General features: G+C 34.5%; 2 protein-coding genes and 1 pseudogene across 3 annotated transcripts; all 3 read right to left on the bottom strand.

Annotated features, from left to right (window-relative positions):
- Nucleotides 1-117: 117 nt before the first annotated feature.
- LOC143619312 (ASI1-immunoprecipitated protein 3-like) lies at nt 118-4915 on the bottom strand. Its single transcript, XM_077091267.1, has 8 exons — nt 4587-4915; nt 3617-3685; nt 2197-2877; nt 1992-2132; nt 1845-1928; nt 1704-1763; nt 616-702; nt 118-535 (listed from the first exon to the last, which is right to left on the bottom strand). The coding sequence occupies exons 1-8, from the start codon at nt 4911-4913 to the stop codon at nt 257-259; spliced, it is 1728 nt and encodes a 575-aa protein (XP_076947382.1). The 5' UTR covers nt 4914-4915; the 3' UTR covers nt 118-256.
- Nucleotides 4916-6576: 1661 nt separating this feature from the next.
- LOC143619369 (S-adenosylmethionine carrier 1, chloroplastic/mitochondrial-like) lies at nt 6577-10130 on the bottom strand (annotated as a pseudogene). The gene is made up of 9 exons (XR_013151175.1): nt 10015-10130; nt 8015-9049; nt 7818-7936; nt 7605-7729; nt 7415-7514; nt 7234-7311; nt 7068-7151; nt 6896-6981; nt 6577-6811 (listed from the first exon to the last, which is right to left on the bottom strand). The product of XR_013151175.1 is annotated as an S-adenosylmethionine carrier 1, chloroplastic/mitochondrial-like (transcript).
- Nucleotides 10131-16213: 6083 nt separating this feature from the next.
- On the bottom strand, nt 16214-23099 carry LOC143619370 (kinesin-like protein KIN-14J). The gene is made up of 17 exons (XM_077091317.1): nt 22853-23099; nt 22680-22763; nt 22515-22592; nt 22345-22437; nt 22225-22254; nt 21239-21580; nt 21034-21115; nt 20423-20518; nt 20157-20336; nt 19957-20063; nt 19137-19315; nt 18887-19051; nt 18541-18794; nt 18277-18440; nt 17383-17717; nt 17021-17172; nt 16214-16565 (listed from the first exon to the last, which is right to left on the bottom strand). The coding sequence occupies exons 1-17, from the start codon at nt 22946-22948 to the stop codon at nt 16513-16515; spliced, it is 2490 nt and encodes an 829-aa protein (XP_076947432.1). The 5' UTR covers nt 22949-23099; the 3' UTR covers nt 16214-16512.
- Nucleotides 23100-24327: the final 1228 nt, after the last annotated feature.

Here is a 24327-nt window from a genome sequence, read left to right on the forward strand (position 1 = left end):
CAAACTACAAAAAACTAATAAACCAAGCCCAGCTTTGTACCATGTTCAAAGATAGTGTAATAAAACGACACACACACACACACACACACACACCCCTAGTAGCTATTATTATAAACAATAATATTATTATTAGATGGTCAGGCACACTATTCTTCTTTCCCCCACAAGAATTTACTGTATTCATTTTGCAAGTTTTTGAGTTAGACTGAATTTTCAAACCTACTTTTAGACACACCTAATGATTCAAACACCAACATTAGTTTACAGGATCAGTTGGTGGAGGCGGGTTGTCTTGGTCTTCGGGTGTCGACTTGTTCAAAGATTTCTGCTTTTCAGTAGTGATCAAAGGCTCGGTCGGTTTTCTAAAAGCCTCATTGGCCCGAGGGCTCACCAACTTCTTTTCAACAACTTCAAACTTGGCAGTGGCCGATGAGGCGGTTCCTACAGTCTTTGCTGAGCCTGGCCCGTTTATTGTAAGTGTGGATGCTTCGTCCTGAGAAGCATACCACATGTTACCACATGCACTACACTCGAGCTGCAAAAGCAAGAACATAAACATGTGTTTTTACTTTTTAAGGATCCTATTAACTATGTAACATGGTATGAAGCAAGAACCTGGTATCGGTCTCCGTGTCCACCTGAGATGATATCTACCAAACGTACTTTTTTCTCCGTGCATCTTTTACATCGAGCGTCAGTCATCTGTCACATATATATACATAAACAAAACAAAATCAAAACAATTTTATGTTTGAGGTCAAATGATTAAGTCTTTAAACGAAGCAAATGTTCAGGGAACCGTTCGACAAGAAATTCGTTTATGTTCATTTATTTAATAAACGAACGAACATAAACATAATTTTGCTCATTTAGTTAAAAAGAAACGAACATGAACACATGTCTTGTTTGCTTATTTATGTTCGTAAACGTTTGTTTACGTTCGTTCATTTATGCTCATTTTAGTTCATATTTTTTAACTTTTACCTTCATTTATGTTTGTTAGTTTGTGTTTATTTATATATTCATTTAGATATTTAGCCCCCTTACAACTCAGTTTTTTTTATGAAATTAAAATATCGCCAATTACAATTTAGTCTAGTTTTATTAAACTTTTTTGGCCCAACGTATTAATGTCCACATTTACTTTTTATCGGTTCACTCAGTTATGCTTGTTCATCCATGTTCAATTATGTTTGTGACTTTGTTCATTTATGTTTGTGAACCATTCGTTTATACTATTAAGTATTAACAAGCAAACACAGATGAATACGAACACACTCATTTTCTTAACAAACGGACACAAACAAGAAAACCTCGTCCGTTTAACTGTTTGTGTTTGATCATTTGTTCCCTAAAAGTTAAACGGACAAACACGAGCATACGCCGCATGTGTTCGTTTGGTTTGTTTACAAGTGTAGTCATGATGACATCATTTTAAAGTGGCATTTCGACCCAATTACTAATGTGTGGGTCAATTTGACAGGTTTATCCCTAACGGGTCAAATAAAAAAAATTAGCAAAAACAGAAATGGGCAAAAAGTTGCTCAAAACGTGTTCTTGATGTATCTTACATCCTATTAAAACATTTTTATTATAAATAATAGATTATTATGGTGATTATTAACAAGTACATAATCTTTGTAATCATTTTTCAAAACATTTTTAATGTGTTTACAGGCTACAGCCCACTTGGGTAGAATTACCTGAACCTGGAGACCCTCTTCAGGCTCTTTGCGTGCTATCTCCTCTGCAGTCAGTCCCTCCTATAACAAAAAAAATGCATCCCCTTTGTAAAAAATATGATTTTTTTTCCTTCAATAAGATAAGATAGTGAAAACATATACCTTCAATTCAATAGGTGACATGTTCAATACTTTTGAAGGTTCTAATTCTCTCATTAGGAGGCGACGGGCTAACTGTGCATTTTTCTGCATAGTAAATACAATTAGACATAGCATAACTTCATTTTGTCCTGATAAATATGTTTTTACCTTAAGATTAAATACTAACTGCCTCATTTTCTGGTTATATTTCAGAAAATCTGAAGAAAGAGACTCGTGTGAGGCCAGCTCAAGTGCAGATACAGCACGCACAGCATCATCAGGCCACACTGGGGCTAATCCTGTTCCATTCTGCAACAATAATATATCATTAGTAGTAGAAGAATATAGAAACTTAGTATTTCATGATACTCACATTTGGAATTTTGTCTTGAGGCTCATTTGGAATTTTGTCATCCACATTATTGCATACATATTGCACTGTTTCTAGAAGCTTCTCTAACCATTTATCGCGTTGCTGATCACTCGTGATAACATCAAACTTTACAAGAATATTGTAATATTTACTGTTACAACTTCCTGGTGTGTCTGATCTTGACAACGGTCCAGATCTCTCGGTTGCAACATCTTCATCTCGGGTAACATCTAATGATGACATACTCTTTCTCCTTAACATTCTTCTGCTTTTCAAATGATCTTCGTGATCAATAACATCATTATCAGTTTTAATATCAGGAATGTCACCGATCCATAACATTGTTTTTTGAACAAGAAGATCGATTTCGTGTTGCATGCTATCTTCATAATCTTTGTCTGTAAGTTTATAAAGACGTTTAAAAATGGTGTCGTATACTTTTTGAACAATAAATCCGGGGTGCAGTTTACGACTTGGGATCTGTTTGTTTGCAGGGATAAAATGTACAACACATTTGTGCATTACAGATTCGGCTGGGACCTCGTCTTTGTGAAAACTGTAAAAGAGTTCCCGTGTGTCGTTTGAATGCCAATTCCCACCACCTTTTCTTTCTGCCTCTTCGGGTCGATAAAACCATTGGCCATTGACCATTACACTCCCATCTTTTGTTTCTGAAATATCCTGTGAATAAAACGAAATTTCAACTTTTAACCACCAACTGAAACGTAGGAATTCATCGGTTTTATTGAATACATAAATTTAGCACTTCATTTTTCATAGAAGAAACATCTTTTTCTTGCAGAACACGTTTTGTATTATCTGATTATACATTTCATATGCAGACAAAATACTTCATCTGAAAGTGATTCCATAATCGATTCAAAATGCTATCCAAGAATTGAAACGCAAAACCTACAACAGGGTCTAATCAAGGCTACTTGCAAGTGGAACAAATACTCATGCAGTTCTCAATTTCATGCAATCAACGCTTACACAATTCATAATATGAGGCTTGAATCATAAAGACTACAATACGGTCCACACTCCACACCTGATACACCATGCCATGTCACCCATGTTCATTCATAACACCAATGCACAACATAGGTTATTGCCTGAAATCGTAAATTTCCATTATTTCAGCACTCGTTTTCCCTTTGTTAGTTTTACAGTTAATTAGAGCAGTAGGCATACATTTTCCTAAGCTACCTTTTCCCTTTTGTAAGACTATAAAATGCATCTGAGAACAGAAGATTATGAATGAATGCGGGCAGTACAGTAACCCATGTTGTGCAAATGGGTGATGTGACATGATGCTTATATAATGTACTACGGTTTATATGTAGTATTATTATGGTTATATGTGTACACTTGTTCCCCAAAAAATGACTATTTCGTGATTTTCTCAAACTATAATTACCTTGATTATAGCAACATATGGCTTCTTGTTTGGTCCTTCAGAAGCAGGAACTAAAAGCACAGGATCCTCCTGCAAGTCCACAAAAACAGAATAAAACTGTATGAGCAATTTTCACCTGGTCACCTCAGTTTTTTATATGCTGATATTTAGGTACTTTTACTATTCATAACAGAACGATATACTACTTGTAACTTGTAAGACAATCTACACAAACACACATATATGACACAAAATATGCATGACACTGCACGAACACCAAAGTGGCACGATAACAACTCATAGTTATGAAAGGCGCTAGACGCACTTAAGGCGCATAGGCCTTGCCTGGAAACTAGGCGCAAAAAATGTGAGGGCCTAAGAAAAAAAAAAGCACACTTAAATAAAAAAAAATGTTTAAAATATATTATGTAATAGAAAAATAATACTAATCTTCATATAAAACAAACAAAGGCTATCTATATAACAGTTAATATCATCTAATTCACACCAAAAGTTCTAAAAGAGTCGAGATTTAAATGGATTTCCAAAACTTGAATAACAAAAATACCAAAATGTTCAAAAGTAATATATAGTAAGGTTCAAAAGATCATTGTTCCTGATCCTTCATCAATACCTATAGAGGTGTCGTCAACTTCAAGAAGTGAGGGTGTAGAAACTAGAAGCGCATATATTGGGCCTAGGCGGCGATGGCTTTTAATAACTATGTAACAACTGTAAATTTGTGATAGAATGTTGAGTCAAGTATGACTATTCACATAAAAACTCTTTAACATGATCAACACCTTCTAATAATTCATATATATAAGAATTACAACCCTAGCAGCTAAAATGCTTGATTCCTCCTTAAAATCTCACAAAACTGCTCAACAATTCAAATGTTTGACGATCAATCAAAGTCAAAGTCAACAATGCTAAATCATATAATAAAGATCAAAGACAAGAGTAAGTGTTTATATAAAAAGATACTCACGAGGTCGTAAGAGAGTCCGTCAAATTCGAAGGAGTTGTAATGATTCCTCCTGGATTTGCCCTTGCCTGAAACCCTAACCACATCGCCGATGGCCTTGGCGTCTTCCGGCGCCGGAGAAACCTCTTTCTCCTCCGATCGATCATCCTCATTATTAGGTTTAATATTATTAGACTGTTGAATTGCATTTTCTTCGTCCTCTTCTTCTTCGTCTTCGTAAAGTTTCATCCGTTTTCTCTTCCGCTGGCTGGACCGCATTTCATCGGATTCCTTTTGCGGTGGATCGTCGTCGTCGTCGTCGCTAGCGGCTACGTATCTCCGATTGCGCATTTTTTGTTGTTAGTGTGATTTAGTTAGTCTGCGTCAAGAGAGAGCATGGGTTGGGTTGGTCATTCACCCCTTTCCAAATGTCTTGTTCTGATTTGTCAAACAAATATATTTATTTATTTATTATTTAAATGTTTGATAGTCAAATTTATATTTATTTTAATAATAATAATAATAATAATAATAATAATAATAATGGTGAAATGTTGAAGCAACCTCTCATAATTACTTTGATTAATTGTCATAAATAAGTATCTGTAAAATTATATATATATATATATTAAAAACCAGATTGTTGCTTCAAAAAAAATTGTTAATGAATTCTTCACATTATGTCCATATAACGTGTATTTTAAGTCTTCCTTTCTATCACAACTTAACCTTCACCTGACACATCACCTGACACACCACACATTTTTGTCCTTTCAAATATGTCGTCTTCATTAGTTTTTAACTATAACATTAGAACTCAAAAGTAGGCATCGCTATATTCAGCTCCAACACGCCTCATGCAATCAGGTACTTAGCTTCCCTTGCCACCGTGATTCTCTTTTAGTCGGCATCCTTTGCCGACCACCTTAAGTGTCCGTCACCTCCGATATTACATGGAGGTTTTCTTTATTTTAATTTAGGGTAATAAACCTCATTAATTGGGGTTTTTTCCTCCTTCCTAATGGTTTCTTGGATTTGTGGTTTTGTCAACAACATCCGACTTACTCAACGCATCTGTATCTTCGGTAAGTATTACCATATATTGATAACCGATTATCTTCTAATAATTTCTAACAACCAGTAACAAATGTAGCTACAAGATGGTCATTAGTTGTTAAAGTGTATACAATTTTACTTCTATTTGCATATAATCCACGAACCGAAGACTCCTTATGTCCCTTTCAAGTTGATAAGACGTAAATTTATAAGAAAATAATAGAGGGGCAAGTAAAAGTAAACGATAAGATCTAAGCGTTGATATGGTTATGAAATCTGACATCAATAAGCCAACTTTGAAAAGTCGATGGTTATGAAATCTGATTAGCATTTCATTAACACATCAAAATCGATTATGAAGATAAGACATTGTAATTCATAGCAACAAGTTTCTAGATAAATTCTACTATAGATTACTCAAATCATAAATTAGCAAATTATAGACTTTTAGACTACTTAAAAATATCAATTTTCTTCAATGAAAAGGAATGTGTATTAACATAAACAATAAGAGCTTTTTTTTTTTTTAATAATAAAAACAAGCACATATTAAAAATAGTTCCAATTACAATAAAGAGGCAGGTAAGCGGGCAACAAGCTGCGCCGCCACCCCCTTTTGAATGGCAAAACCGATCCTACTGAAAACAAAGTTATCGTTCTTCGGCATCGATGAGTTACTGTGCACGACCCGCTAAACTCTTTTTAGAAACGCAACAGCATCGGGGTGTCTTTTAAGCTACTAAGTCCGCAACCTGTAGTCACTGTGTTTAAGCTACTAAGTTAGATTCAATGATTCTAGACTTGTCTTTTATAATGGACTAATTCACTAATATATAGCACTTTTACAATGGACTTGTATATTACTATATATGTATATCTGGAATGACAAATAAAAAAAATTGGCAGCAAATGCTCATTTCATCAAAACAATTGTTACACTAAAGAATTGTTAACCCTTTGATCCTCACGTCAGCATACCTTCAAATCTTTACATGAACTATGCACTCAATCAATATCACATATCTTACATCTATGGCACCTAAAACGGTACCACTTGAATGTTGAATTACAAACCCTTTGATGTAGATTCGAGTCGAGTAGCTTCCAAAGAAAGTAATCTTTTAAACGACTCGTAAGATGCAAAGAAAAGTGCCCCTTGAGTCATGTACATGACCAGCCTTGGAGTCAAACCCCTGATTATCACCCACCCGTTAGTCAAACATTCAGATTTAAGAAATCCCGGTATCATGTAACTGTGAAAGTACTGATAATCTTACCTATATAGACCCATCAACCCTTCTTTTTGGGCTATGCCTGTAAGTGTGCTATATACGCCATTATATCGATTTACAGATCCGGGAATCTACACAATAGTCGTCTTCATTCTTATCAAAGCAAAAACGGGACCCACAAAACGAAAATGAAATAACGAATTGAACAAATGTATACCTGTGTCTGTAATCTTGTCTTCACGACATCAAAAGGAGTAGTAAATAAAGCAGCAGTAGATCCAGCTAATCCTCCACATAATAGCTATATAACAGAAACACATAAATTAAAAATATTACTTGAAGAACACGCAACGAAATATCTCAATAGTAGCAAATATACAAACCGTTGATATTGTGGTTGGTTGACCGTTCACTTCATTTGAAGTGAGTAATACATTCTTTAAACTCTCATATGTATAGAACTGCAATCACATGAAGCAAGAGCTTTCAAGAATATTATTAAAAAACATTGGATATTATATTTACATACAAACTTATTACTCAAATTCAGTCAAATCATCTAACCTTTATGATAGAATGAGGAACATTCCTACAAAGCACAGCTCCCCATCCATTGTACAAGGATAAAAAACCTCCTTTCCCAACAATCCCTAATAATGCATTCCTGTGAAGAAAACATATATGATTGTAAGTTTGTAACGGTCAATGTCAAAACTGTGAAGTCAAAGTTTAGAAAATGATAATAAAAGATTACCAACAGGTGCGATAGTGCGAACCAACTTGCATCTGCTGCTTTATTCTTTCACTTGGAGTAAAAACAAATGAAGTAGCAACACTTGCACAACCTCCAGCCACACAATGAGCCAATGAATGATATTCCTGAAGTATTTTTGTACAATACGAAATGTAACTAAAGAATAGATTCAAGAAAATGTATTATGAGTATTAACAGAATGAAATATTTCACCTTTGCTAAAAGAGGAAGCAAGGCTGCCTTTACCGATTCATAACTGAAAGTGTAAATTGCAGAAATAGGCGCGGACGAAGCAATATTGCTTGCAATTCCACGGTAAAGCCCTAACAAACCTGAAAATAAGACTATAAGTTAATATTAAGTTTTGATTACAGTCTAACAGATCATAGTAATACTATTTTCACATGTACCTCTTTCAGATATAATCGATTTGCTAATATAAGGAATAGATCTATGGTCAGTATTGCAACAGTCTTAATTGTATCCATGGGGTGCAGACACAGGCTAACAAACGTACCCGCAAACGCTCCAGCAAAAGCATGCTCTTGCTTTGCAAGTCCATACAATGGTGATGGAAAGATCTTGCTTTCTTGGTGGGAAAATCGACCTTTTTGACCCTCTTTTATCTCAAACAAGTCATCCTCCTTCACATGATGGGACTCTGTGTTACTTTCTATCACACTTTTTGTATTTTCATTACATAAAGATTCATCGTTTTTTGAAGTTATACCATTTTCAGAAGTAGTAGCATTATCCATATCACTTATTTCAAGATTATTTGTTTCTACAGCATTATAAATTGGTCCCAAAAGCTGCATTGTGTTCATCCATCCATATATATTCTGCAATTCATCTGAGATCCGGACACTAGAAACCCTTTTTTCATCAGTATGCATGCATCTCAAAAGATAACGGTAAATATGGGACCCGCTGAAACAACCAAGTTTATCGGCTACGTGTACAAAATCCAACTCTTTTTGTACATTCACTGGAGGTGACACATGGCTACTGTCTTTAAAGTTGACCGAGACATTTTGACCTTCAGAAGAAATAGAAGCAACTATATTTCCTTCTTCAGATGGATAATATAAAGCATTCTCTTTCTGAAAAATCTCGGTGTTTTGTGGTGATGTTGTTCTATGACGTACAGGAATAGATGAGGTCGCAAAATTCCATAACTGACTGACTCCTGATACAACATATGCTGTACTTATTACAGGTGACCTGACTTCAGCTTGATTAGCAGGTTTATTTGTGTTATTATTATGGGAATTGGGAGCATAATCTTCACGATTAACATCCACAACATCAAAAGTAGGTCCTCCATGAGGATTATACTTATAATTAATGGATGGTTTATTATAGCTATTTCTGCGCGAGTTGGCTCCCTGAGTCATTAGTGTAGAACAATTCAGGAATTTTCTTTGACAGGTGAAGAAACACAACTGCATAATGAAATCAATGCATCACGAAACTTATTAATAACATACACAATAATAACTGGAAACAATTTCACATTACCGTAAATCAAACTGATGATTTACAGGTTTCCAAAAAACATTATTGCTACAAGACAGATATACAGATTACAGAATCACATGAGCAAGTTCATAATAATATATTTGTTTACACGATTAACCTATGCAGTCAATATCGGCGCTAAAGGGGTTATCGGACCTCTAGCAGAATATCGGTACCGATAATTTCAGCGATATTGGACCGATGTATCACTGATTTTACCAATATCAATTTTTTAAGTCTTGTCAGTTTTTAGTGTTTAATGTTAGTGTTTTAAGGCTTAATCAGTTCCTACTTGCTACAATTGTTAGTGTTTTGTAAGTTGCAAAACGTTAATTTGTTAATAGTAGGTGAGCATACTGAATTGTTAGTATTAAATTGCTATATACATATAAATTCTGCATGATAATATAATTACCGATATCCCACCGCGACGACCGATATCTCAAATATCGATCCTTGACTGATATCCGATATTTTTCAGCATTAACTGCATAGTGATTAACTAAAGCGAGGATATACCGGAAGGCAAAAACCTAATCGGAGTACTACTAACATGATTTTAACAAACCGAATGGATCTCAACAAGCAAAATCAATGAAAACGCATTCATCGATTACATGATATGAAACAATTTCACATTTCTGTAAATCAAACTGATCATTATTGCTACAAAGGCATATATGCATACAGAATCAGAAGAGCAAGTTGATAATATACATATACAGAGTCAACCTTAGGCAATACCGCAATCAGTAAAAGGCAAAAAGCTAATGGAAGTACAGTAGTACTGATATGGATCTGAAATTGTGAGCAACAAACTAAATGATTGAATTGTGCAATCAGCGATTTGAGGAAACAAACAAATAATATTAATATAATAAGGACGAACCTGAACGGATTAGTGGATTGAGATGAAGATCGGAGCATAGGGTTTAGTGTTGTTGTTACATTATTATTATTATTATTATTATTATTATTATTATTCATGTTCAGGTAAAAGAAAAAGAGGAATATCGAATCCAAGAAGATGAGGAGGGTTTAGCGGAGGTTCTATTTATTTATATGTGATGTGAGGTGATGATGAAATCTCTGTTTACCAACTAGATTCTAGACTATATCACAAGTCCATGTATGATTAAAAGAAAAATCATTCAAATCACATTTTGTAGGCCTTCTAAACTCTACAAATTAACATATTGCTAATTTTCCCTTCTCTAATGTGTACATTTTTAGAGTTTATAAAAATTAAAAGTTAAAGTTTCTAATTAGTTTAACAAATAACTATTTTTTTATTTACTTAATTGAAATATTAAGGAAAAGATCCAATTACAACAGATATGAGGATAAGCGAGCAATAAGTTGCACCGTCATCTCTTTTTGAATGGCAAATCCGATTCTACTGAAACAATGTTGTAGTTCTTTAGCGTCGATAAGTTACTGTACACGACCCGTTTAACTCTTTTAAGATTTTTAATAGTTTCGGATGCAAGGGACCCAAATGTATCAAAAGAAAAAGGGATGAAGACGTGTTGATTTTCGGCACATGTTTTCTTATACTTAGCATTTTTTCCTGATTACGCCTTCAACACAGTCTGTCTAACAACAAACCCGGTATCCCTAAGCCCAACAAGAGATGATAGTCCCGTAATTAGTTTTAGAAGTGAAGTTTCTAATTCGTTTTAGTCTCTCATTTTTGTCTTTATTATTACACTAAAAACATCAATTTTTTCTCCTATTTAATTAAATAATATTTTTTTATACATTTATCATTACAGTTCTCTCTAACTTCTACTCACAATCAATTCAAAAAATATTTAAAAAAATGGAATATCTCATAAAATAGTAACCAACTTTTAAAAGTGTTCTAATTAGGTCACGCATGCATATTTTTCTCAAATTGGGTCACTAAATCTTCAAATCGAGTCTCACCGATTTTTGTGTGCGTCAAGAAAGAAATGGAGGATAAGATGTGGGGGTCGTAATTTGCAATATATGTAGTGATATTTAAAAAAAATAAAAAATTGTTAATTATTTTAAGATTCAAAAATAAAAAATAAAATCCACGTAGCCACTAAACGTCAACATAAAAAAAGATAAAAAGATTTCTTATGTGAAACAAAAAAGAAAAACGTTAAAAAAACATATTAAAACCTTTAATTTAATAAAATATGAAAACTGAGTGACTTAATTGGAACATTTTTTAAAGTTGAGTGACCTAATCGGAACACTTTTGAAACTTAGTTACTATTCTATGAAGTTGCCAAAAAAATAATTACATTTTCTCTCTACACCCTATAATTTACACCCATAACTCTATTATATAATGTGCAATTTTTTCTCACGTACTTTTTAGAAGATAGGATGAAAATACTCTTATTCAATTTTTAACTTTTTTAAAATTTGGCTCTAAGACACATAAAGTTTGTGTAGACGTGTCACAAGCTGATTTTTTTTTTGCACTTATACGAAGCCAGACATTTCGTATTATTGGACAAAATGATTATTGGACAGAATGTTGTGTAAAGTTAAATGGTTATGTTGCTAAAATTAAAAATTTGTTTTTTTGAATGGATACTTTTGCTGGTTTGTCTATGGTGAAGTACAATTCTAAAACATTAATTTAAAAATGTTTCAAATTCATTATTTATTAAGCCACTGCATTACAACATAGTCTGATTATAATAGGACATCGAGGCTCTCCAAATTTAAATAGTGTGGTAACCTAAATACAAGAAAGTTGTAATTTAAAAAAAAGTAATTGCATTGTTTTAATACTACTTAATACTTTTTTAGATATATAAAAGATATATAAAGAATAATGATATTGCATTTTTATAAAAACGATTCTTTTTTTTTTGTCAGATTCGGGTGCATAAGAATAATGTCACTTGAGAAAAACCTAAACTTGTTGATCAAGTATTATGTTATTTAATCTTTTCTATTTATTAAAAAATAATATAATTTTTTAAAACTATCTCAAATAAACTCAATACATTATATACCATATTGGCAAAAAAATATACTAAATTCGTCTAAATATGAAGCGTTTACATCAAGATAGAGGGCAAAGGGGCAACAAGTTGCACCGCAAGCCCTTTTTGAATAGCAAAACAAAATCTTTTAAACATACAACAATAGATCTTGGAGTTATAACATTACTATGCATGACTCGTTGGACTCGGCTAAGTAGCCTCACGGCTTCAGGTGCGAGGAAACCAAAAGTGTCGAATATGAACGGTATAAATATATGCTGGCTTGTCAAAACAAGTCATCTCATATGTAGTCACCTTGTATGAAGCAATGTTTAGAGCATCTTGTCCGGACGTGAAACCACTATGCCCTAAGCCCATCAAAGGGAAAACTCATGCTAGATCCACACCCACATGTATCTCTCAACTCCATCCATAAACCAAAATGTTAGTCGGGCGAATAGTTGAACATCCATCTAGCGGGCTAGTCAAGAAATTCCCAGGTGCTTCTTCTTTAACAGAGATACCAGCATGCTTTAATATGTCAAATAACACAACACTGACATATCGTGTCGATACTTAAACCCGGGGAACTCTCTACAATGTACCGCATGCTCCCCATACGAGTCCTAACACGCCTTGCGACAAACATGGCATATTTCATCAACCAAGAATATAGAAATCAATAGGCGATACTTAAGCATAGTACGATACTTCACATAATGTTGACCTAACTTTCTCTAAAAAATATATTTAAAAACACTCTCCATTAAATATTTATAAAAAAATTTAAAATAAGAAAAAAAAACATTTCTTTAAAATAAGAAAAAAACACGTGTTTGGTATTTAAGAAAATAAAACATTTTTTAATAGTTATAAAAAGATAAATAGCAAATTTTTTTAAAATAAAATTAGGAAAGAAAACATAATATAATGATTATAAAAGGTAACACAATGGAAAAGAAAAAAAATTAAAAAGGTCCGAATCCGTATTAATATGAAAGTTGAGGGAGAGGTTAAGTTTGAAAAAAGTAAAAAGATCTCAATTATATAAATATAAAAGTTGAAGCAGGGGTCAGTTTAGTAAAATGAAAAGGCCATATATACACACAATGACACAAAATCAAAGCCTAACCGAATCCTGTTATGTTTTAACTTGTAAGCCTGCAGACACCACCACCGTCACCGTCATGGCACCAACACGGTGCCAGATTCCTATGGGCATTCCCGGCTCCAACACCACCATCACAACCGCCGTTGGAATAACAATCTCTGAATTCCTTCAACTCTTTCCAACCCACACTCCTCCTCTTCATTACAAGGACTGATTCTACACCATGGGTTTTTTGGACAGAATCTCATTCTAATAATAATAATTCATCTTCTTCTTCAGGTAAGTTAGTTAGTTAGTTATTGGTGGTGGGTCTGTTTGTTCCTTTTGTTTTATTATTATGTTTTTCATTCTTCTTAATCCTAATTATACCATATACATATAGCAATAGCAGCAGCAGCAGCAGTAGTTCACGAGAAGTTGGTATCTTCTTTTTCCGCAACCAAACAAACGGTGGCCGGTGGTTACATTTGTCAGTTCTGGGCACCTGTAACAGTAGCCGGCGGCAGGCAGCTACTCTCAACTTCTGGTCATCCATTTGTCGTCGGTTATCTTACCAACCAGCTTGCAATGTACAGGCAGTTTTCTCAGAAACAAAATTATTATAGGGATACCATGAGCAGCGGAGTAGGAGTACCCACCACTATAATCATGATTCCTATGCCACGTGTGGATCATCTGCATTGGATTCCTTCCGAGGTTGATGCTGCACTCAACCGTTCTATTTTTCTTCCTATTTGTTTCGCAGGCAAGTTTGTCGGTGTTCTGGAGTTCACCGCCAATACTAATTTTGCTGACTCTCTTGTAGATGTGATTAATAACCTAAAGGTATTATGTCCTAATTTTCAACAATTTTTTGAATATGTGTTTTAGCTCATTGCTACTTTTCTTTGCAGAAAGCTGGTCTGTATGTGTTCCCTGTACAAAAAGACCGTACACCCTACAAGGTACCTACTGCGCGCTTACAAAATAAATCTTCTTTTCCATTCTTTGTAACCAATTTCATAAATGTTTGCTTTTAATTAAAACAGAATATAAACGGCATCCAACATGCCAAGGACGAGATCAACAACGCACTAAATGTCGTTTGTCGATCACGTAACGTAGCTCTAGCTAATGCGTGGATTGCTCGTCCAGATACAAGACGCCTGCCTATTTCATCTTGTCTGGAAAATAATACACAACAGATGCTCAAATTGACGGGTTGTCTTTTTGATGTAACAAACCATGGATACGCAAGTCTTCAAACATTGTATGATGCAATTCCCTCGGATCTTGCTCTCGCGACACTTCAAGATCATAGATCACGCTTTGCTAGTCACCTTTACCCTGAGACGCTAATCGGTTGGAATGCTACTTTTTTGCCTAAAAGTAGGGCACTTGCAGTATGCTTGAGGAGTAATGACACCGGTGATTTTGATTATGCACTTGAGTTCATATGGTCCCAAACCATAGACACATGCGATGATTTAAAGTATCTTGACTCTGTGGCGGGCATACTCTTAACTTTAAAAGCGTGTTTGCCAAGATTCAAGTTTGCTTCCGGTGTAGAACTATGTGACGAATTGACTCTTAATTGTATTAGTGAGACCAGTAGATTAGTTCAAACTTGGAATTATGATACGGTTAAGCTGGTTTTTAGAAAAAGATCATCGCCTATGCTGGCAGAAGCTGCAGAAAACCTTCACGGTAGTAGTATAATCTTATATTTTACAATCACAGGTTGTTTTTAAAACTTCAATACCAGATGTTTCTTTTATTACACTTTCATATTTGTATCGTTTTAAGAGATTTCCTTTTTGTTATTGTGATAAAGGTCCCGAATCCGCGCACCCCCCAAAATCAAAGAGGAGCAAGGCAAATGATTCATCCATTATTCTAATTAACACATATGAAGAGGAGACGGGCAGCCTACTGGAAAGTACCCCGACCTTGGCGATAGAAGCAGACTATGGATATGGTATGCTCAATTTCCGTATCCCTGTTTCGCAAACTACCTTTGCAACTCTTAAGAAAGAAATCAGTATGAAGTTGAGGTTGTGTGTCGGGACTTTTAGGCTAACGTACCTTGATGAAGAAGAAGATTGGATATCTTTTTTTACTGAGCGGGATATGCTTTTATGTATCGAGTATATGGTTAAATGTTTCAGATGTTCAACAATTCAACTGCGTGTGATACCATTACTATCTCCATGACCAATGTGAAGCTACTTTGAAATAATGAATGTGTTGAATTGTTTTCTTTATTTATTTTCAGTTGGCATGAAACATGTGCATAATTATTATGTATTGGTATCCCGGTTTTGAATTATGTTTCTTATGGACTGTGCATGAAAACTCAGCAGCAAAAGATTTGACTTTGTGAAGTAAAAATTCAATTATGTTTTGATAATTGGTTCCAACATGCAATAAGCATTTTGTGATTGAAGTGACTCTTTCTAATGTTGAAATGTGAGAATGATAGTTAATGATGTATAAAAGCATACATGCTGTCAAGCTTAGTTCCAAAAGCAACTTGAATATTGATCAAATCCAATGCTGAACATTTATGAAATAAAAGGAAGTTACATTTGTATCTGATTATTATTAACTAAAATATTAAACTGCTAAAGACTAGTGTTGAAACCTTATAACTCCAGATCTGTCTTTTAGGATCTCACCGAATACATGGATCATTTGCGGGGTAAGTGCATTATTGCTTAGAACTTGGAATGTAATTACTAGATGGTTGGATTTAAGTCTCCCTGCTGGGAGATTGTCTTCTTCAGAAAACATACAGTTTTCCAAGATACGAACGAACCTATTTTCTATTCCATTGTCACTTTTTTTTATTGCGGTATGCCAATAGAAACAGTAAGATTAACATTAGTTGGTTTGGGTGGCTTGAACCTGCTAATACAATTTGATATTTTATATGCTTCGACTAGCTTCTTGCTACTCACAATTTATTTATTTTATAATATCAATTTTGAAGTAGAAATTGTGCAGATCACAGTAATACGTATGTTGCTTAAACTGTTGAGATTATGTTACCATACAGTTGTTTTACTTTCTTGCAGACTTGCAGTTTATCTGTTTTCTTGTGTAATCATACGATAGAAAATAATTAAACATGAAAATGCAATAACAAACATTCCCAAGTTTGACATTTGGTCAAGAAAGTTGACCCAATTTAGACGTCCACTCTACACAGAATTGATCTATATCAGATTAATTCACTAAAATACCAGGGTCTTTTCATGTTCATGAACAAGATAAGCAATGCTAAACTATGTTAAGTTACAGTCATGGCAAGAGCATCTGACTTTCACCGGTATTTGAATGAAGAGCCACCAGAAAGTGACTTTTTCGCACTAAAATCTGAAAATCATTCAACAAAAAAGAGAGTTTAGTAACAATTTGCACGCAAATGCAATGACAATTGACATTGATCTCTCTTTAGTGAGAAGATACAAGTTTGAAGCTAACTGTTCCCTTTAAATTTGAAATGAGGTTTTAGAATTATATGAAAACTATATTAATTAGACTTTTATAAGATGTGTTACAATCATAAGTACGAAAATGATGGGATTGAGTAAATCATGTGTAAAGATCCCATTTCATATGTGAATTTGGGTTATGCTTTATCTCTAACGGGTCAAACGAGAAAGACTTTTAAAGAAGCACGGACAAAAGTGCTTACGGGTAAACTTAAATCAACTTGACCCCTTTTGACCAATACCAATAAGGCAAAAACGCCCCATTTGGACCCGTAACCCAGCCCAACCATTTTTCCACCTCTACTATAAAACAAAATTAATTAACAGTTGACATACTTGATGCAATACGTGAGACCCCCTTGGTTAACGAAGGTCTAGAAGGTGCTATTAGCCCCTGCCTTTGTGCAGATGGAGTGGTCTGCATCGGTTTCCGTGAAGAAGACGCGGGCTTTTGTGGTGGTTTTGGAAGTTTAGCAGGTACAATGGGCCTGAAACCATTAGACCAAAAATCAAGTAGATACTCAAATAAATAAGCAATAAACGTATACCTGGCAAAACAGGTGGGCCGGGTCGGGAAGGGTAACAGGCCAGAACAGGCAGTTTCAAATGTTGATCGTTTTTGGTTCGGTCAAAACAGGTTTTAACAAAATAGGTACAAGTCAAAACAGGCTGTTTAAAAAAAATTTATAGGGGCTTACTTCTGTAGGTGGTCAATATAGGCTTTTGCACTTTCAGGAAACAACTCAACGACACTACTCATTGACCCGTCAGTCTCGGTTCCCACTGAAAGACCATCATCACTTAATTTTCCTTCAGAATCTGCATCCTCTAAACCCAAAAGCCCGATATCATCGTTAAACTCTGAACAGTTATCAATATCAGAAGCAGCTTTCGGCCCAGGATTTAAGCTTCCATCACATGATAGAGTACTGTTGGGCCTCAGTGCGACATTCTCAGCACTTGGGCTTTTTCTGAGGCGTAACAGTGCTATCTCTTCATCTTTTTTAGTCAATGCATCTTTTAGATTAGTCGCCTACATTAAGTAAAACGAGTTCAGGTTAAAAGGGATAGTTTTTAGTTGAGATCAGTACAAGTCGGGTCGAGATGGGTTAACCCGCAAGCCCTTTTTGCCCAATATCAACAAACTACGAGTGATTAATATGTTACTCGTGGGTAGAAAACAATATAATTACAATAATCAGTTCTTGTAAAACGGGTCTGGTCAGGTTGGGTTGACCCGTAAGCGCTTTTTGTCTGTTCTTTAAAAAATTACAAATATTTAAAATGTTATCATGGTGAGAACAACATTATTACAACAATAAGTTCATGTAAATGCAGGTCGAGTCTGGTCGGGTTGAGTTAACCCATTAGCCCTTTTGCCCATTCTCTAAAAATAGATATGAATAATTAATATGTTAATCATGGTTAGAAAAACATTATTATTACAATAAGAATCTAAACTGTTAAACAGAAAATCCACGCACAAGTTTCAACACGTTTGATATGCATTTAGCTAACTTTTTTATTTGACCCGTTTGAAATATACCACCACCCAATTCGGTCTGTTTGGATTAACCCGCAAAAACTAATACCTGTTCAATGAGCTCTCGAACGCCCCTCCCCTCTTTGTTACTACGGGCCGCACCTAACTCAACACCAGAAACCCGTTCAGCAAACTTCAGGGTACTAATAGTTTCAGAAAACGATTCCACCTCAGGATTTAGTTGTACAAACATTAGAGTTTTTGCTTGACCCCCTATAACATGCATAAAAAATAGATAACAATAAATATACTAAAACGGGCCAAGGGCAGATAAAACATTAAAATGGGTTAGTTACAAAACATTGCGAAGTACCTAAAGAGCTTTGCAAAACTTGTGTAAGTTTACTGTTTCTATAGGGTACATGTTGACTTTTTTGTGCAAGTGCAAAGATAACATCACCGAGAGCCGATAAAGATTTGTTAATATGCTGAGCTTCTCTTAAACGGTCACCGGTTGCTTCGGATCGATCAACCCGTTCACTTCCCGCAAGATCAACCAAATGCAAGTTACCATGCAAAACCGCATTGGTTTCAAGATCGATTCCACGGACATGAATGGTTAAGACACTGAATCATAGAAGATTTGAATAAAAGTTAGACGTGCTAAAAGAAATTGAATAAAGAAAAGAACTTTTATTAAAAGACCATGAAAGCACAACCTGTGGGACCGACTGCTCCTTTCGTTTAATGCCGTGGCACCTACAGCCCGGTTCATTAATCCAACGTTCATTAACTCAAGTACGTCTGCAGTTGATATAACCGGATGCATGCTGGCATCGGGGACCGCTAACCCGTTCGGTAGGGTCGAGTTCCATATCCCAAGTGTGTGAAAGTCAAGGTGAACTTTGAAGATACAATAATAACAACAAATATAAGAAAATATAATATAAGTTTAGAATTAAAGGATATCTTTTTTGAGTGTTATTACTCGACAACAGATCACGAACTTGCTCATTGTAGATTTCAACCATTTGCACACCGATTTCATATTCAAATGAGCTTCTCCTGATTTGCGAGAGATGAAATAGATCATTTAAGGCGCGATAGTTGACCCCCCAATGTTCTGGAGATGATACATTAGGCCCGGTCTATGAACCCAAAGTAAAAAAAAGTCAAAATTTGTTAATTAACAATTCAACATCTATCAAAACACACAGCAAGAAAACAATCAGGTTTTGGATTGTCAAATCCAGCACCTTATATATACGAACAGTCTTTGGGTTGACCTATTTAGTCAAACGGGTCTAGTTCCGAATTCAGGTTTACCTGTTAACCCATTCAATTAAATAAGCCAGCCCATTTAGCTAAACAAATCGACCCACCAACCCGCTTTACATGTTTTCAACTTGATTACAACCCATTTTCAACTAATCAACCTGTTTGACTCGTTTAGAAAATGGGCCGTGTTTGGGTTGACCTATTTAGTTAAACGGGTCATTTTCCAAGTTCAAGTTAACCTGCTTAACTCCCTAAATTAAATAGGCCAACGACCGACACATTTAGCAAAAGTGCAAAACAAGTTAACCCCACCAACCCTTTTTGACATGTTTACAACCTGATTATAACTTATGTACAACCATTCAACCCGTTTGAATTGTTTCCAACTCTCCAGAATTGCGTTAAATAAGTCATGTTCAGGTTACACAATTTTAATAGTGTCCACATTAAGATGATATATTGGACACAACTATAATGTGTCGTGCTCAGGTTCAACATAAACAAAACTAACCATAGTATAAGTCTTCCCGGAGCCCGTTTGACCATATGCGAAGATGCACACGTTATATCCATCCAACACCGAGCGAATCAGTGGTTGAGTATCTACAAAAACTTCCTCTGCAAGAAACATAGTTTTATATAAAATATAGATCATAAAATCTAACACATCCTAGAAATATTACATCATAAAAGGATTCTAGAAGATCAAACCTTGTGTTGCTTCAGGGCTAAAGACCTTATTGAACTTGAACACGCGGTGACTTTCCTTGCCCATCTTTGACGGATCTGTGATAACCAATTCGCCATTGTCGCCACTGTACTCTATGGTTGTTTGTTTTTTACTTTGACCCTTAAGAAATGGCCTTATGCGACAGTATACTCTAATATTTCCTGTTTAACAAGAGAAAAAATAAATAAAAAAAAAACAATACTTTTAGTAAGAGCACATATTTTGATATCTTTTTACATTGTAATACCTTTCAAATCTTGAACTTCATTGTATAACTTCCTGTTTTCTGTTAGAATTGTGTGGTAATTTTTTGCAGCATCTACAAGCCCCTGAATCTTCATTCCTATACAAAGTAATATACAAAGTGGTTAAATCACTAGAGGCATGAATTTCTGACACAACATGAATTTCTGACACAGAATTCACAGGTTTGGGATTATAAACAACTTTCAGTCAGTTTTAGGTCAAGCCCACCAACAAGTTTAGCTAAACAATCGTGCTCGTGTCAACTTGATAGGTCTGTGGGTTGGCCCGTTTGTTTTTAGCTCCTTTTAAATGCATTTTATGTTATAAATTAAACCGATTGTGTATTTTATATACATTTGTAAATTTGGTTGCAAAATCATAGATTTTTAAAAAATTAATATGCAAAAAAACTATTTAAAAAATCATGTTAAACGGGCCATGTTCGTGTCAACCTACGAACATTCATATCATGTTCGGGTTCATACGTCTAACATGATTTTTGGGGTTCATACGTCTTATATGATTTTCAGGTGCACTTCATTTTGGACCCGCCCATCAACAAACACGGCCCGACCCGTTTAGCACCTTAGTTGGGAATAGCTAAAAGTTTACCAAATTGATTAATTTCCTCATAGTAAATCTGTTGTGTCTTCAAAACTTCCTGCTTAATAGAATTAGAACCCATCCTCAATTCCTGAAAGTAACCGAATTAAAAAACACAATTCTAACATGTTTATATAATCCAAAATTAGTTGCATCATTGAAATATAAAACATTAAACATTACTGAAACTAAGTCATTAAAATGCAACACAAACCTTTAAACATCCGGACTGAAAATCCATAAACTTCTTGTAACCGTGTTCCTTCTTTTTCCATCTTAAAAATTTGGACTCGGTAAATCTTTCAAGTTCTTTCACTTTTTTTCTTGAATCATTGAGAAGATTTTCAAGATTTGTAAGCTTTTCCTCTAACTCAGATTTCATTTCCAAAGCATGTGTTTCAAGATGTAGACAACGGTTCTCGTATGTATCTCTTGACACCTCTAGTTCCTTATTTAATTTGGAAAGTTGTAAATTAAAGTCATTGTTTTCTTTTCTTAACCTAACTAATTCTACATCTTCGATTTTTTTCTTCTCCTTTACCATAGTGTTCTCGGTCTACAAAAACACATTAACTTGATAATAGAAAGCAAAAGCGTAACGAACCATTCATATATTAATGGGCCGATTTAGATTGTTTTTATCTCACTCGGTTCAACTAAAAAGTTTGGCTAAAAGGGGGACGGGTGAGATGTGTTGGGTGTAAACGAGCTGAGCTCAAGCAGTCAAGGTTGAGCTACACATATCAAACTTGACTAGGATATATAAATATAAATGCGTATACATGCATTTTTTTTTATTATTAAATAACAACAGAGCTCGAGCCTGAAAAATTACTTACGAGTCGAGCTCGAGCTTAGGCAAGCTCGGCTCGGCTCGTTTACACACCCCTACAAATGGGTCAAAAGTCATCCAGAATCCTTTTAATCATAGAACCTACTAAATTGTTTTATGCAACAATTTTGATTATTATTGTGATAATACTGTTTTTAGTCATAAATTCATATTTAACACTAATTTAAAATGACAACCCAGACCAACCAGCTCGTTTAGACCCATATTAAAAGGGTGAAACGGCTTGTTTCAGCCCCAATGCACTTTGACCCATTACCTAAACAAACCGGCACGTCCATCTTGCCACATCTAACTAATATTTGGGTCTAGTTAATGGTAATGAGTGCCAGAAAGTTCAGAAAACACACCTTCATATGCTGGAGCTGATTCATAAGGATCTGGCAGAAATAATGAAAAAACAATTAGAGTAAAACTAAATAATAAATGAATCAGTATGCCATCTTTGTTATAAATATTAGACAAGCTACCTTATTTTCTTCCGTGGCCCCGGTTACAAGAGTTTTGAACACTCTCATTTTCAGTTGATACTTGTCTTCACGATTCTTACACAAATTGTTTTGCTGAACCCACAAAAATAATAAATAAAACCGTCATTTGATAGTATTAAGTGGACGAAAAATAAAACTTTAAGGTTTACCTTCTTGAACTCTTCTACTTGTTTTAAACTCCGTTGCTCGATTAACTGAACAAGCTTTTTCAATACACATGCAACTCTCTGCACAATAGAAGATTACTTATTAAGTTATTTCAATAAATGTGATAATTAATCGTCAATAATATCATAACACAATAACTTCCTTACATCCAGTACATCCTCTTTCCTGTTCTCAATGCTGTCATCAAGAATCTTATGCACAATATTGAAGAGTGACCGAGAAGATGCATTCTGAAAATAAAATTTGCATAGAATTCAAGTTAAAGAAATATAGAGCAACATTTTACATTCTTACAAAAGAGAAAAGTAAAAGCAGTAACCTGTAAATCGTTTAGTTTCGTCATTTCTGGCACGTTAGCAGCAGGAAGATCCCCTATTAAAAGATTTAATACATTAAACAAAATAATCCAAAACATCAAGGTTCATTTTTACAGTTTCTAAAATCATTAATACTCAAATAACATCTGATAAATACATATGCAGATGTCGAAATAATACAAAAGACAGTGTTACCTTCAACGATACCTCAAGTATCACCATTAACATCGTTGAACCCATTTACTTGCCCGTTTGCACTTTCATATCCGCTCAAGTGCATGTTGATGATAAATCAGCTGAAAACTTGGTTTCTTGAATGTATCTGTATAGTGCTGAAAGTAGAAACATTTATTTTAAGAACTATAAATATAAAAAATAAAAAAGATAATAATTAATTGTGACAGTTTCCTCAAGTCATAACTGGATTTAAAGATTTTGAGGTGCATCTTGGTTTATTATATTTGATCCACAATTAAATCAAGCCCTAATTCCAATTTCAGCTCATAATTAAAGTACATTGGTAATTAGTTTGCAGACCCCACAAGTTAGAAAATTTAACCAAAATGTGATAAACCCATATGCTAATTTCAACCAAATCTCAAAATAAATCAAAATTACAGCATTTTATGATGCATCTAGATGAACCCAGATGAACAAATAATATTAAAAACTAATGACACGAGATGGAAAGAAAAGATAACATACCTTAAGAAGATCTTTAACAAGAATCTTGAACTGAAGACAATGATAGCTTAAATTTGAAATCTTTAAAGTGTTTTCTGCTGATTGAATGATATGGAAAGAATGCTTGACTGAATGAGTACTGTATCTTTTTTGAATATGTTTCTTTTACTTTTTTTAAATTACTTAATTCGTTTTATAATTTTTTTTTAGCAAATCAAAATTTTATGATATTTCATAGAAACATCCAAACGATTTACAATGAAGTGGTAGGTAAGCGGGCAACAAGCTACGCCGCAACCCCCTTTTGAATAGCAAACACAATCCGACTAAAAACAAAGTTTTGATTCTTATTATAGATTTTTTATCTTGATGTTGATGTTTGTTATTTTGATTCAATTCCCGCTTGTGGGTTTGTAATTGTAATTGTCTTGTTGCGGCTTTAAATGTTTGCTATTTATTAGCTTATGTTACAATTATTCAAAGATTTAAAACGTTAATTTGCTATAAATTTGAATTTTCAAATTTTAATTGTGAGTAAATTTATGTTAATATTGCCTAAAATAAGTTTTAGATGACCATAACGTTCTTTTTGAATTTGCTAGTGAATTGAGTTTTTATTTTATTTTGAAGCATGTAAACGAGTTGATTCCCCGTGAGCTTTTTAAGGCTATGCGTAGTGGATGGGTTATAATTGGGGGCGAATTGCGCCGTGTGGCGCCCAGTCAGCAAGGGGTAAGAATTTGTTTTTGGGGTGTAATGGTGTATGGGCTACAACTTGTAATATAACATATAT

The sequence above is a fragment of the Bidens hawaiensis genome, unplaced genomic scaffold (genome assembly GCF_021521415.1).
Source record: "Bidens hawaiensis isolate Kalapana, Puna unplaced genomic scaffold, B.hawaiensis_p1.1 tig00002423_1, whole genome shotgun sequence".
NCBI classification, from domain to species: domain Eukaryota; kingdom Viridiplantae; phylum Streptophyta; class Magnoliopsida; order Asterales; family Asteraceae; genus Bidens; species Bidens hawaiensis.